The 14,702-nt window shown below is 39.6% G+C and overlaps 1 protein-coding gene across 2 annotated transcripts; it reads left to right on the top strand.

Moving 5' to 3' along the window:
• On the top strand, positions 1-14,520 carry LOC111236485 (probable bifunctional methylenetetrahydrofolate dehydrogenase/cyclohydrolase 2). Of its 2 annotated transcripts, XR_002665724.1 has the most exons (10): positions 44-143; positions 1,661-1,845; positions 2,096-2,218; positions 3,071-3,223; positions 5,509-5,616; positions 9,017-9,109; positions 10,915-11,040; positions 13,505-13,589; positions 13,877-14,008; positions 14,431-14,520. XR_002665724.1 is itself a non-coding variant. In XM_022765227.1 (8 exons), the coding sequence occupies exons 1-8, from the start codon at positions 1-3 to the stop codon at positions 11,507-11,509; spliced, it is 1,047 nt and encodes a 348-aa protein (XP_022620948.1). In that variant the 3' UTR covers positions 11,510-11,628. The 2 variants fall into 2 exon arrangements, 1 of the variants encoding a protein (XP_022620948.1); XM_022765227.1 differs by lacking the exons at positions 13,505-13,589; positions 13,877-14,008; positions 14,431-14,520 and adding an exon at positions 11,394-11,628 and having other exon boundaries at positions 1-143.
• The last annotated feature ends 182 nt before the right edge of the window (positions 14,521-14,702 follow it).

Below are 14,702 nucleotides of genomic sequence, written 5' to 3'. Positions count from 1 at the left end.
ATGGCGGCCTCTGTTTCACCGCTACGCTCCTCCTTCAGGATTTGTAGCCCGTTAACGTTACACCATCACTGCTGTCGGGCCAAACTGCGGATGCACAGAAAATGCGAGAGTCAAAGGAGACATCTACAACAGTCGGCGACGAGGTAAAGTGCACCACATTTAAAACACCGCTGTTTTTGTCTTTAAATGTGGGGTATTACTTTGCGAAGGGATGGATGAGCCGGTGAAGGCGTGTGTACCGTCACGTGTTAGCGGATTGGTGATTGACAGTAGGTTTCACCGTTCACGGAAGAGAGGGCAGGTGTCGCACCGTACCTTAAACTGGAAGGTGAATTACTGGTCAGATTAAATCTAAAAACGCTGTCAACAAACCGGTCACAGTTACATAACTCGCTGTAGTTTAAGAGCACACTGCATGTGTATAATGTTGGCTGCTGCTAGACGACGGTTAGCTGCGGTTAAACTGTCAATATGAATCACCGGGGCTAATAATTACCGTGTGCCTACTAACCTAGGTTTCCTAATTAACCGCCAACATCTCAAGAACAAAAGCATAAATCATTTTTCCACCCGGAAGACAAGAGCAGAATAACGATGATTCGGTACTCTTGTTACTAATTAACGATTATTTTCAGTCTTTTCCGTTACCATGACCGGATTAACCTCCTCGGATGCCGCGGGCAAAAATGTATTGTTGTGCCCCTGTTAATCCCCATTTTATTATTTCCCCAGATGTGCAAAGGGGAATGAATCGGTACACAAGAGTTGAAATGATCAGATGATCAGTTATTAAGCTATTTGATAAAACACAACTTTAGATAAAACAGCCTTGACATAACCTACTATGTTCAACTGAGGTCTTCGAGCTAGACTTTTAAACAGGGTCTGGATAAGACGAGCAGTGGTGCAAATTTCTGATAACATTGCTATTAATCATATTATGTTGACAGATATTATATGGATTAAACCTGGGGTGCCCATCATTTTGACATAATTTTGCTGGGAAAAAAATCTATTTTTTCAGTGTACTGTGTTTTATAGAGCTGCAATGATTACTCGATCAATCAATTAATATATTAGTCAATCAACAGAAAATTAATTGGGATCTGTTTTGATAATGGTCATTTTTTAAAAGTAGAAAATACTAAACATTAACATTCTAAACATTCCTGGTTCCAGTTTCCTAAATGTCAAGGTTTTATGACTACACAATAATAAGCGAAAAAGATTTGGGATGTGGATAGCTGGTTGAACGAAGTGGCATTTATAGATGTCACTTTGGGTTGTTGGAAATTGTGTTGGGCATTTTTCTGAATTTTTGACATTTTACAGACAAAACAACTATTCAACTAATCAAGAAAGTTAACTGATAATAAATATTGCTAGTTGCAGAGCTTCAACTAATCCTAATAGGGAAAAAAAAATCAACCATCACAATTTCCCAGAGCTGAAGCTGACAAAATTAAATTACTTGTTTTGTCTTACCAACAGTACAATCCCAAATACATTAACTATCACCATGACTAAATGAACCAACAATTAATCACAGTTGAGAAGCTGGAATCAGGGAATTTGTCAGTTAACTAATCCTTTATTTGAAATAATGTGTGTATATTTTTTGTGATGTGGTCTGAGCTGTCTGTGTGATTTACCTCCCCAGGCATGCTGCTGTGGTGATTTCGGGGACAGAGTTGGCTCGTCAGCTCCACAGAGAAATCCAACGTGATGTGGAAGAGCTGGTGGCTCAGGGCAACATGAGGCCCCACCTAGGAGTGGTCTTAGTTGGGGACGACCCAGCCAGTCGTACATATGTTAAGAACAAGACCCGGGCAGCCAGCATCCTGGGTCAGATATAAGCATTGCACGCATTTCTGAAAACTGTTTACACAATGTGGCAAATGAACGAACACAACACAGATCTACCTAATGCATTTCACATTTCTATGCATGCATGGACACATGGATACACATTGATTAACACGTTTCATAAGCAAAACTAATATGATGTAATGCAGTTTCACACAACTGCGTATTAACATGCACATGGCAAGATTTTGAACATGGCGTATGTGTGTGATGTGCATGTGCTCTTTAGGTATTTCCAGTGATACAGTGGTGCGACCTAGCTCCGTCTCCCAGGAGGAGTTGCTGGAGCTGATTGACAAGATGAACCGTGACTGGAGGGTCAGCGGCCTGTTGGTGCAGCTGCCACTTCCCGGTAAACATGGGCCACAGCTGCAGATGAGTTTTCCTCACTGACATCAAAGTCAACCAAAATTTAATTAGTCATTGCAGTTCAGTTTCTGGTGATCCTTCCTACATAATAAAATTTAGCCTTTTTAACAGCAGGTCTCAAGTGTATTCCCTTTAAATGACCTGACTTCACCCCCAATTTACTTATACACAAAGGTTTAAATTTGTCTGAGGACACAAGCCATGTGTCACTATATAACAGAGAAATTTAAGCTACTGGACCTAAACTGTTTACCAACAAACATTAACACACATACAATATACAACACATACAATTATTAACAATAAATAGAAGGCAAGTTTCACTAAAACTCCTTATCTTGTTTAGGATAAATGTTCAATCTAGTCTTGAATTGTTTTTTGTCAACTACATTTTCATGACACTAAAGGATGGGGATGTTGAATAAAAGTTAAAATAAAATGAGTTATGATTTTTTTGAATTCACATAAAACCAACATAAAGTGAATTTGAAAGCATTTTGAGAAAGACTCTTTTTGTTGTTTTTATCTATTCAGTTTTTTATATTGCTATTTATAATTATTTGTTATTGTGTTTATAACCTGGGTTACATCAGCCTGTCAAGACTTTCTTCACACATCATTTGTTTCTGTTTTGTATCGTCTCAGTCAGTTACTGTGGGAATCAAAGCAAGAAAAATATTTATGGACAGACTGTATCAGGCTAATTGATGATGACGTTTACAGCAGCATGTAATACAAGTGTAGAGTGTAGCGATCAACAATTAGTCTTTAAGTTGTGTGTTTAATCATATGTAATACATCACTGAGTATCTGTCCAACTCCCTCCCCTTGTTAGAGCACATCAATGAGCGGGCAGTGTGTAATGCCATCGCTCCAGAGAAGGATGTGGATGGTTTCCATATTGTGAATATTGGGAAGCTGTGTCTGGACCAGAGATCCATGGTGCCTGCCACGCCTGCAGCTGTCTGGGAGATCATCAAAAGAGCAGGTGAACCTCTTCAGCTCCATTACTCATAATCATTTAAGAAAACATTTTTTTTTCTTCTTAATTTCAGTTGTTAACATTGTTGTTTTGCCACAGTTTTCATGGTGCATTTGTATTGTTCTTTTTTTTATTTTGCTGCAAACAACTAATCCTGTAGAGGGCATTAAAGATCTATCAACACTGTACAGAGTGGAGTAGATTATCAGTATTCCTCAGGGGCTTATTCAGTGTACCCTGTTGCTTTTGTCTTTGCTGTTACCTTGAATTTAACTCACACTGTAACTCATAACGTAAAGATGGCAAACTTCAATAAATGTTTGAACTTAATTTACAAAAATGTAAAAGTCCATTCTGGAGGCAAAGGGAGGAGCAGGCATGTTCCTGTCTTACCAAACATAACCCACCAGATGGTGCCAAACAGCCATTTTCCAACCTAAAACCTGTCCACTGTGATAATGTGTTGGACCAGCCAGTCATCCTCTAGACCAAGTGAAGGATGTAAATATCCTGCCAACTAAGAACTATGGCTGAATGTGCTGTAGCAAATGTAAATTGGTGTAGTGGATTTTTTTCTCAAAACCGCTTCAGATAAACTTGCGTGAGTTAAAAAAAAAAATATATAGTTCAAAAATTTCTTGAATAAAGTTTCAGTAACTTATTTTACTTTATTCTTGAAATGTAGCAGCCACGCCTTCATTTAAAAACTAGAGGGGGACGTCACAGCACTGGTTGTATTTAGAGATTCCACAGGCAGTGATACAACTACAATATCAGAAAACTAGCTGTCATAGGAAGTAACCCCTTGGTTGCCTTTCTGATCAAACCCAGAAGAGGGTGCTGTTGTTGATGGACAAGCAAAGCTAAAGCTTCAGTGCTGATCTGGTTAGTTCAGTTCAGGTAACTGTTGTTGATGAGAAATTTGGCAACCACGAGAGGGCAGGGAGGGCCCTTGACAACACTGGGGCTTTTCTCGATGCAGTGTTTATGATGATGGAGATGTTGTTAATGTGATAAGTACATTTTTTCAATTCCCAGGTAGTTTTGATTGTCAAGTTAAGATCTGTTCTGATTTTCTCTTCAGCAAAGCAAATCAGTCATCAAAATCTACTTCTCCACTGTCCATCTGTATGTTCAGGCTCACACTCTAATGCTCCTCATTCATGAGCAATGTAGACAATAGACTGGAGGAGGTTTTAAACAGTAATATGCTTGACTAACTAAATACTTGTAATGTACCTTTCCTCCACGACCCAAGATTGCTTGAAGAATGCCAGCTTTTTCACCTTGTAGAGCACTTTACGGCCGTGTTCAGACTGACCTCATCCTTGCATGAAACAACGCAGCCACGTCATTCATTTGAATGGGGCCAAACATGGCAAAAAAACACAGCGTCATCAGGCAGACAAGTTGAACCTGACTCAACTTTTGCAGTGCCATTGGGTGCTGCATTGGCCCAACGGAGCGGTGAAAGAACACATGGGTGGTAGCTTACTTTGCTACTTAAATGCTGTATTTCTACTGGTTTCATTGCCATCATCACAATGAAAGATAAAATAATGGCCGCCATGATAACTTTACAGAGTTTTAAAATCCTGTCTCAGAGGATTATAAAGCTCTGTGCACTGTTCGCATCTGATGTGCCTTCAGACTCATGGATGCTGAAGACGTAATTCAAACTGGACTTCCTGGATTATATTTAAGATTTAGATTTATATTTAATCCTCATCTTTGCGTTGTTTAAACTCGGGGCTTGCGAAGGTTAACTGGATTTTATTAAATGTGAAACTGATGAAGTATGTTGACTGAGGTAACTTTCAGATATAAAACTGACATTACTCAAACAATTAATGCACACTGACATAATTAAAGAAGCAAATAAATAAGTCAAATCTACATAAACTTATGTTTGTGTAGCTGTGACCATTAGTTGACAACATGCCTGGCCTTCATGCATATATGGAATGCAAATCAGCAAATCTATCACCTGTTTATCAGACCTACCTATCCTCCCACTATTAATCACTGTAATGACTTTGGTCTTGTCTGACATGAATATAGTAATTGTCACACAGGCGACATTGTGGTGCCAGGCTGTGGTGCAACTGGCAGAATAACCTCCCTGCAACATGCATGTATGATCACAGGTGAAATACTTTCCCAGGCTCTGTGAAACAATTTTTTTTATTAATTTTCAGTATTTTGTGATAATCAGGTAAATTTACTCCTTGCACATTAAAACTCTCTTCAGTCAGACATATTTATTAAAAAATTTTCCCCTGTGTTTTCAGGTATTGAGACAGTTGGGAAGAATGTGCTGGTTGCTGGTCGCTCCAAAAACGTTGGAATGCCCATCGCAATGTTGCTGCACACTGATCGCAACCATGAACGCCCTGGAGGTGAGTGGGCGTGCATGTGTGCATGTGTGCGTGTGTGTGTGAGTTGTGTAATGTGGTTGCAGTGGTGTTCTTTGTAGGCAAATGATGTTGCACCATCCTGGCTTTCCCTGAAGGATGTTTGATGCATTGGAATTTTATCAGGATGTGATCAATAAATTAAAGTTTTAACGACTCCTCACCTAGGAAATCAAACAATAAATGCTGATACACATCCTGCTGGAGGAGTTCAGGAAGGAAAAAAACAAGGGAGTGTGTAGGAAAAGCACTGGGCGAGACTTTTGGCATTGTGCTCTACTAAAGGATGGATCAGCTTTCCTTATAAGGGTTGCAGGAAGAAAGGAGGGGTTGGAAAGGCATTGCATGGAATGTACTGCTTAGATGAAGAAACAAGATATGTTTGACCTGTCAAAGAATAGCAGTATTGCAGGTCGATTATCACAGAAGTGTAAATAGCTTAGTATCATGCATGCAAACAAAAGTTCACTCAAGTCTCTGCCCCTGAGTAAATGCTCCTAAAAGTACAAGACATTTCAGCTGTGCAAATATGAGATGCATCACTGGGGAAAGTGTCTTGTTGCACACCTGAAAGGTGATAGATGCACATGATGCCAAGTCAGAAACAGATCAACAATAGCAACAAATGAAAACACTTTTGGTTGTTCCTCTTTTGCTCTTCACACTAACCGAGTTAGCAACATAATTTGTTTTGGCGGTAGTTCAGTTAGCTAGTTAGCTAAACAGCACTTACACCTGGCAGGTACAAATCTTCAGCAACAACTAATCTCTACATAAGAATTAGTTTGTGTGTTTTAATTTAGTGACGCGTGAAACTAGATTTAGTAACCGTTTTTGGTAGAACTGCTAAATGTGAACTTAAAAACAGCTGGTGAAACCAGCTCCCAGCCTCCTCAGTCAAGTGCAACACACACCCATAACACACACCAGAAGCATCATACACCCAGAGAAAGTAGTCAAGGTGTGGTAGTCAGGATATGCCAGTGTGGTGAATGTGATAATATTGTTGCGTTTCTGTTAAGTTGATGTGTAATGAGGGAAAAGAGCAGCTAATGCACTGACCTGTGTCATCGTGGCATGATGCGAAACAATTGGTGTGGCTGTTTTGATGCACATCATGTACCGTGAATGTGTGTTGCCCTTTAGAGTATATGAGTCACAAGAAATCAGCCAACGCAGTGTATCTTTATAACCGAAAAATCTGATAAGAGCCACTGAGGACACGTCGAGATCATTGCTTCTACTCTCTCCTTATATTTCGTCTATTGTTTGTATTTTCATGTTCTTAATGTGGCATTTCCCCTTCGTAATATTCTTGATAGTAGAGCGGGGCAGAAATCATGAAGTGAAAGTGGGACAAATGAGTCCCTGGCTGGAACTGAAGTGGTCATAGTGTATATATCATAGACCAGGGGGTTGACGGGACACTATTTTTTCAAGGATTCAAGGTGCTTATTTGACATTAAAAAGGAGTGCTTTCAAAGATACATTTTTCACTGCTAAAGCGTATAATGTCGAGCACGCTGAGTGTCCATGGCCCCTTTGAAGCGATCACATTCTTTGTGATTATTTGAAAGAAACAGTTGTCAACACACTAAGTTTACTTGGATAATATCTAACCGTCATGTTATCACTCATAACTTAACCCATGCATTTTATTGAATTGAAAACCAACAAGTGAAAGCACATCAAAATATCATATATATTGGATATATTGGATTATTAAAGATTTCAGTCTTTGTTTGCATTTTATTTCGGATTGTGTCAGTGAAGTGGAATCTTGTGCATGTTAGAAACTGGGCCTGTTACACTCCACTGTTCCTTGAGAGAGAAGGTTGTGTAGCAGAGTAACCGAATGTGCACCAACACACAATGACAAGGACACACAGCTGATGGAGCTTCAAACTTATAAATATTCTAAAAGTTTCTGTGATCAATTTTATCATTTTATTTTATTTTTTTGAGTTTCAGTGAGTTAATTTAATGGGTCAGTTCTCTTCTTTTTTCTCTCTTTCTTTCTCCCTCCCTCTCACACACACACACACACACACACACACACACACACACACACACACACACACACACACACACACACACACACACACACACATCCCACATCCTACTAGGTATGTGATCTACAGGTTTGATGTGCTGTGACTTGCCTTTTCTTCCCTCTCATTCTTATCTTCCTAGAAGCCCTCTTGTTTGATCATCTCTCTCTCCCTCCACACCTGTACTCCGGGTCACAGTTCACTTAAGTCTGTGCAGGATGTCCTCACTCATCCTACATAAAGATTAGTGTTACTATCGTCATGTTTTCTTGTCTTCATTGTGCAATTACTCGTACAAACACCCCAACATTGCTCGCCACTTAGTGCACTGAAGAATGCTTTTGATGTGGAGTTGCATGACCACAGCAGATTCAACTGTTGATGAGCAAAAACAGCCTACACACATTTATATACTTAATGGGACAGTTCACCCAAAATACATTCATTTTTTTTTCTCACATACTTCCATCATGTTGGACCATGAAAAAAAAAATGCAGGTTTAACATATTTAGATTTTGAGACATCTTCCTTGGAAGCCTGTCCCGCCTGTGTGATACAATAGAGGTGAATAAACTTCTGTTCTCTGACTATTCACCGCAAAGTGACCATGACGTGTGATCGATCAATCACTATTACCTCCTGTTTAACTTATCTGAAAACAGACAGAATGAATAACATAGTTGTAGTAAAGCATGAAGACAAATAAATCATAAATCAAATAAAATGTAAAACTTTCTTGTGGTCCACTTGTAATATTCATCAACAGGCTCTGAAGAGTTGAAATGTTACATAATCTTGATTGAGTTTTAGTTTTTGTCTGGTACTTTAAAACATGTTTTGATGGTAGTAAATTATATGAACTAAATTAAACAGCAGCTATTTTATAAACTGGAGCTTGTCAAATTTAGAAAATACTGATAAACTTGATAAACTTGATTAACTTGATAAACTTGAAGTACATAGATGACGGTCCTCACTCTTTAATATAAGAGGCCTTTTGTGTGATTTAGTGCCTCTGCTCTTTTCCTCCTGAGGCTTAATGTTATATTTTATGAAAGTGCAATAAGATAGTCTGACGTCAGCAGAAGTTGTCTTAGCTTTAGATGAGGCACGCCTCAGAAAACGCTGAAAGAAATTGACACTGTCACTGTCGGCCGTTTTCAAAGGGGATTGTTGCTTGAGATGTAAGGAACTCCAAATTCCACACATCTCAAAACTTTGGCACATAAAAGCAAATTTATCTGCAGGGTTCGACACCTTTTAAGGTAAGTGAGAAAATGTATTTTGTTTTATATGGATGAACCGAACCAAAAAAAGTCCTGTTTCCGCTCAGGTGATGCCACAGTGACCATTGCCCACAGATGTACACCGAGGGAGCGGCTGAAGGAGCTCACCAGCCTGGCTGACATCATTATTGCAGCTGCAGGTAATTACAACCCAGACACCAGTTAGGCTAATTCCTGCCTGTTATTTCACAATTCAAGAACCAATTACTGAAGTGACATATCTCATTCTGAGTCTTTCAGATTGATTAATAATACAGAATCATACAGAGGGTCTCACCATGTATCAGTTCACTTTTGGGCTGCAACTAACAATTTTTGTCAGTATTGATTAAATGAAAGTCCTGAAAGGATTAATCGATTTTTCACAATAGTTGCTAATTAAATTTTTGATTGACTGATAAATTGTTGTATTTGGCAGTCATGTCGATGATGCATATTGCTCAGTATATTCCACTGTATTTCACAGGATCATGAAGTTGTTTTACGGAAGATCATCTGGGTGGATTTTTATGCATTTAATCCATATTAAAATGTGATAATTACAAGGCAGTTTAAATGGAGTCAGTTAATATAAATGTCTGTGCTTTACAAGAAGCCCAGTCTTGCCCATTATAGTTGTCCACTGTGTTCTGATCACAACTACAATGAGCACATTGGGTCAAAGATGAACCATGTGGTCACTCTGCAAAATCAAATTCACATTTACAACATGCAGTCTGAGGAATAACTGTATCACTCATCTTTGTTTTCACTTTCAAACAACTGGACTAGCTCATATCGTTCAAGTGGAGAGTTTAAAATGTGTGTGATCACTCCAAAACTTATTTGGCTCTTGCCTCAAGTGTACACTCCTTAAACCACGGGCAGATTCCTTTTCATTATGTTGGAACTGCCGTACCATGGATTATGTGGCCCAGTAATGCAAGGAGGAGGAATGATTGTGAAAGTGCTAACCAGCCCTTACTTGAAGTTTTCTTGTTAAATAATCAACACTGAAGTCCCAGTATATTTACCTGGTACTCTGCCCCATCTGTGGTCACTGATGGCAGCTGTCTTGTAGAACAATAGCGATCTGTGGTAGCTGGAATGTGGGATCATCAATCAATGCAGGGGAGCAATATCTGTTGGGAAACTCTTCTGTAACATAATGCCTTAAAGGGGTGTCATGTTGTTGAATGAGCTGTTTTCCCTGATGACTAAAAGTAGCTTTCTGGGAGGAACACCTCCTTTTCTTTTCATTCAGTTGTTAGGTTTCCATTTTAGAAGTAAGAAATTGGCATGTGCACTCAATATGATTAAGTGAACCTCCAGCCATTGAGCTGTTTTAATGTCACCTGGGAATTAGCACGCGTTTGGCTTGAAAATCAAGTGTATGTTGGGGATTAAATTGTTGTGGAACATGCTGTAATTCCAGTTAGTAGATTATTAGGCAGAGGGTGTAGTTTGGGGTTGGCGTGACTGAGTGCTTTACATGAGCAGAGGTATTTTCTACCGTTAAACCTGGCACTTAATCTTCATTTGGCTCAGACCTGATGTCATTCTTGAGCACATATAATTGCTGTCTGAGGAGCTAAACTGGGCAATTTTGTGGCAAAGCAGAGAAGTTGTCAAAATAAATGCTTAATTATTTCCTTCCTCATAGACAGTCAGCTGAGTTGTCATGTTATTCTGCTCATCAAGATGAGGCACACTAGAAAGAGTGATTAAAAGGAGATGACAAGCATTGCTGCTGAAAGGAAAAGACAGCCTCCTGTTCAGAGACTTTGATAGGATAATTTAGCAAAACCAAAACCTGCAGCCCTTTTATTTTGCTCCTGATGTGGGTCATTTACAAAACCTGGGGCCATGTAATTCTCTAGGAATAATCTTCATATTTCCTGCAACAGTTCATTCAGCATCATATTGTCTTCTAACGGTAAACCTTGTCCTTGGTTTCTGTGAATAGGTGTTCCCGGGCTGATCACAGCAGATATGGTGAAAGAAGGCGCAGCAGTCATCGATGTGGGCATTAATCGCATCCAGGACCCGAACACGGGGAAAGTGCGGCTCATTGGTGATGTGGACTTTGAGGGTAAATAATCACAAAGTTCATTATAATAAAAACTGCACCTTTTTTATGTATTTTCTAAAACAGCGTTGTTGAACAACAGCAATATTCAAATTTTCTTACCTCACAAAACTGGTGCATTATATCAAACTTTCAAACCGCTTATCATTTGTTTTACCTTTTTATCCTTGTGAAAATATATCAATGTGACCGAAACACACTTGGCAGGTTTCTCAACGCTGGCGGATAATTAGGATTCCTGAGATCTAGACTTAACCGCTTGTAATGTTGTTCCACAGAAATAATGTTAATCTTAGATCGGGTTCCTGGAATAAAAAAAATGTCCTTTAACTCCAAGTCAACTGTTTGACTTGTAGGAGTGAAGGAGAAAGCAGGTGTCATCACCCCTGTTCCCGGAGGCGTGGGTCCCATGACAGTCGCCATGCTGATGAAGAACACTGTGACTGCTGCCAGAAACGCCCTGATGCATTAAACACAGACACAGTATGAAGACATTCATTTCAATGGATGCTATATGGTACAAACAGTATATGCATATATACACACATATATAGATGCATCATTTTATTTAGGTATACACACACACACACACACACACACACACACACACACACACACACCTTGCCAAACATCTAACACACTTTTATTTAAAATTCCATGAGCTCAAGTCTCCATACCTGCTGGGAAACTTACTTGATATGTAATTTGTTTATATTGTGAATTTGTTCATTTATTTGTTTAAGTTATTTATTTCAGAATTCACTTTTTGAGAATTTAGATTCATATTTTTTCTACTGAAGTCGTTTTGGTTCATTTTTGAACATCCAGATTCACTGGAAAAGGAATATTAAATAAAAAAACAATGCTGTGCCAGTACCACAAACTCACTTTCTTTCTCTTAGTTTGACGTGTTTTCTTAAGTCTGTCTTAAAACAATACTCATATGCCAACAAATGACGAAATCCACAGGCTTCGTTCTGTGTAAAAATGCATTGCGAAGCCGAAGCATACGCAGCTTCGACAGTTTCAGACAACTCCTGGTATTGATATTAAAGAAGACACTGTCATGAGCAGCACAGCGAGCTACTAACACGATTACCCTCAATGTATCTGAGCCGGGGAAACGCTGGAAAGAAAAACTTTCCCAGTTCTTACTGACATTGATCTGTCAGTCCACTGCTTTGGTGCAGACCGGAATATCTTAAATACTTTTGGATGGGATTGTCATGGATGCCAGAGGCTGAATCCTAATCACAATAATTTGGTTTATGACCAAATGTCTTCAAATGTTCAGGTGTTTCCATCAACCTCAGCTGTGCTTTCTTCTCTGCGGTGATTAGCAAATGTTAGCACGCTAACATGTTAAAACAAGACATTAATATACACACAACACATGACTTTAGCATATCAGCATTGTCACTGTCGGCTACCATGCTCACAATGACGATGCTGGTTGAAACACTGTATTAACAGAGTGAAAATACATCCTCAATTTGGGTTTCATTACACCTGCTGACATTAGGTATCCATGTTTCCTTGATTTTCAGGTTCTTTTGTATTAGTAAGTGCCAAGAGTTATTAGAGAAAAGTCTCTCCCAGTCATAATTACAACTTGGATATTGACATGAATGCTATTTACGAGCTGGAAAAACTCCAATCTGGCATGGTTGTGATGTAAGCACAGCCTCACGGAGCCACTAGCATGGCTGAGGACTCTTGTCTTGTTTTATGAAGTCAACAGTCTGTTCTTTTCACTTGACACTGAGGAACTTCATGCGTAAAGAGGCCCCCCCCCCATCATGACCAGATCCCACCTCCCAGTTCCTCCCAGACGCCCTGACCACCCAGTACAAGTGGCTGATGAAGTGACACAATATGAGCCATCACCAGCTTCTTACTGGCAAAATGCAGTGGAAGGAAATCATCCGTGGGGAGAACCTGTTGGTAAACCTTTCTCTGCCCTGGATATCTGACCATTGGCTGCCAATCAGTATCAATCAGTATCAATCTTGTCACCTGTCATACATTAAATTAGAGGAAGGAAAAAAAAAAAAATGGTCAAAAACTTCCTTTTGTAATGATACCTTTTGAGAAAATTGACGCTTTCACAACACTCGTAACTGTCAATGAAGCAACCTGACAAAACTGCAAAGGAAGCATTTGAGCGAAACCTGCCAAGGGCATGCGTGGGTTCAGAGGCTTCCAAAGAAGAAACTACACTTAAAGAGCCTGTGGGTAATAACGTGCCTCCACCACCATCAACAAGCCTTTAGACTTTGTCTCTGCACGCAGAGAGTCGCTGCAAATAAAGGAAATGATGCAGATGGATTTTTTTTTTTTTGGAAGGAAATGCTTCTCATTTTTCACAACACTTTTTAGTTTGTTGATTGGCTGTTTAAATCCTTTCACTGGCTGGCAGTTCAGTATATAAGCTCAGCAAAAACCTGCTGTTGATCACACCTCTCAGGCAGAAGGAGTCGAGCCCATAACATCAGACGTCACACCAGCAGGAAAGAAGATGTTTGCACAAAGACAGACGTACCTGGAGAAGGGTAAGTGTCGAGTTTATTCTGACTTGTCAAATTTCAAATATTTTATTTAGGAATGCAATGTGCGATTAATAATCCTTGATTATAGCAAAGCAATTGGAACATGGTGTTTGTGTGATGTAAATAGAGGTTATACCGAGTTGTTTTAGAGTGACAGAACCACAGTATTTGTAAAGGAAGAATATTTACAAGAAATCAACAAGTTTTGCAGCACAAGGAGCAAAAATAAAATAAACCTTTTCTAATCATCTAAATGAATGTTTTCTATAATTTGACTCCATGTTTTCCAGCCCTGCACTCAGCAGTGGCAGTGCTGCTTCTCCTGACCACAGCGGGACAATCTGCAGTTGTGACTGACAACCTCCAGACCACAGCGACTCCTCTCCTGTCAAATGCATCTCTCGCCACAGAGCTCAACAACAGTAAGTGTCTTCAGTGGCGTTTGTGTCAGTGTGAAACCGTAGCCCACAGCGTCGCACCCAGATGTGGAAAGATAGCTGACTTCTAAGGAGCCCAAAAAGTCCCAAAGATTTGAGATCCATCTTCAAATAAACAAAAACAAAAAACATACATTTTCTGGACTACAATGAGACTACGTGGAAGTCTGTGTGGAGGATGCTGGTCTCTGTGGGGGCCAGATTGTGTCACTCAATTAAGAATTGATTAATCAAGCCAGTATGGGTCCCACCTCCTGCTTCAAAGAGAAAATGAAAAGCAGACAAATGAAAAATATATTCCTCAATCCCTTTTTAAAGAAAATTTGAATTTGTGGCACGAATAGGCCCTTCATACTTTTGTCATGAAATGTGATCATTGATTATGATGCCACTGTTTCTCTCTGCAGGCAGTATGGACGAACCTCTAGTGCTGCGCTCACACAGATCCTGTGGAAGCGAACATGAAAATTACTGTGAAAATGGTGGCGAGTGCATGTACCCCCAAGACAGTGACAAACCTTTTTGCATGTAAGATCTAGTGTTATCACACACACACACACGCACGCACACACACACCCTCTACAGAGCTGCCTTATGTATCCTGAATATGTTTTAGTTATAATCAGTAAAAACTATGCTTCATATCCACATGCACATGTCTGTTCGTGTTCACCCCTGG

Source organism: Seriola dumerili, unplaced genomic scaffold (assembly GCF_002260705.1).
Source record: "Seriola dumerili isolate Sdu_G_001 unplaced genomic scaffold, Sdu_1.0 BDQW01000668.1, whole genome shotgun sequence".
In the NCBI taxonomy this organism is placed as follows: Eukaryota; Metazoa; Chordata; class Actinopteri; order Carangiformes; family Carangidae; genus Seriola; species Seriola dumerili.
This window is presented reverse-complemented; position numbering and strand designations above follow the sequence as displayed.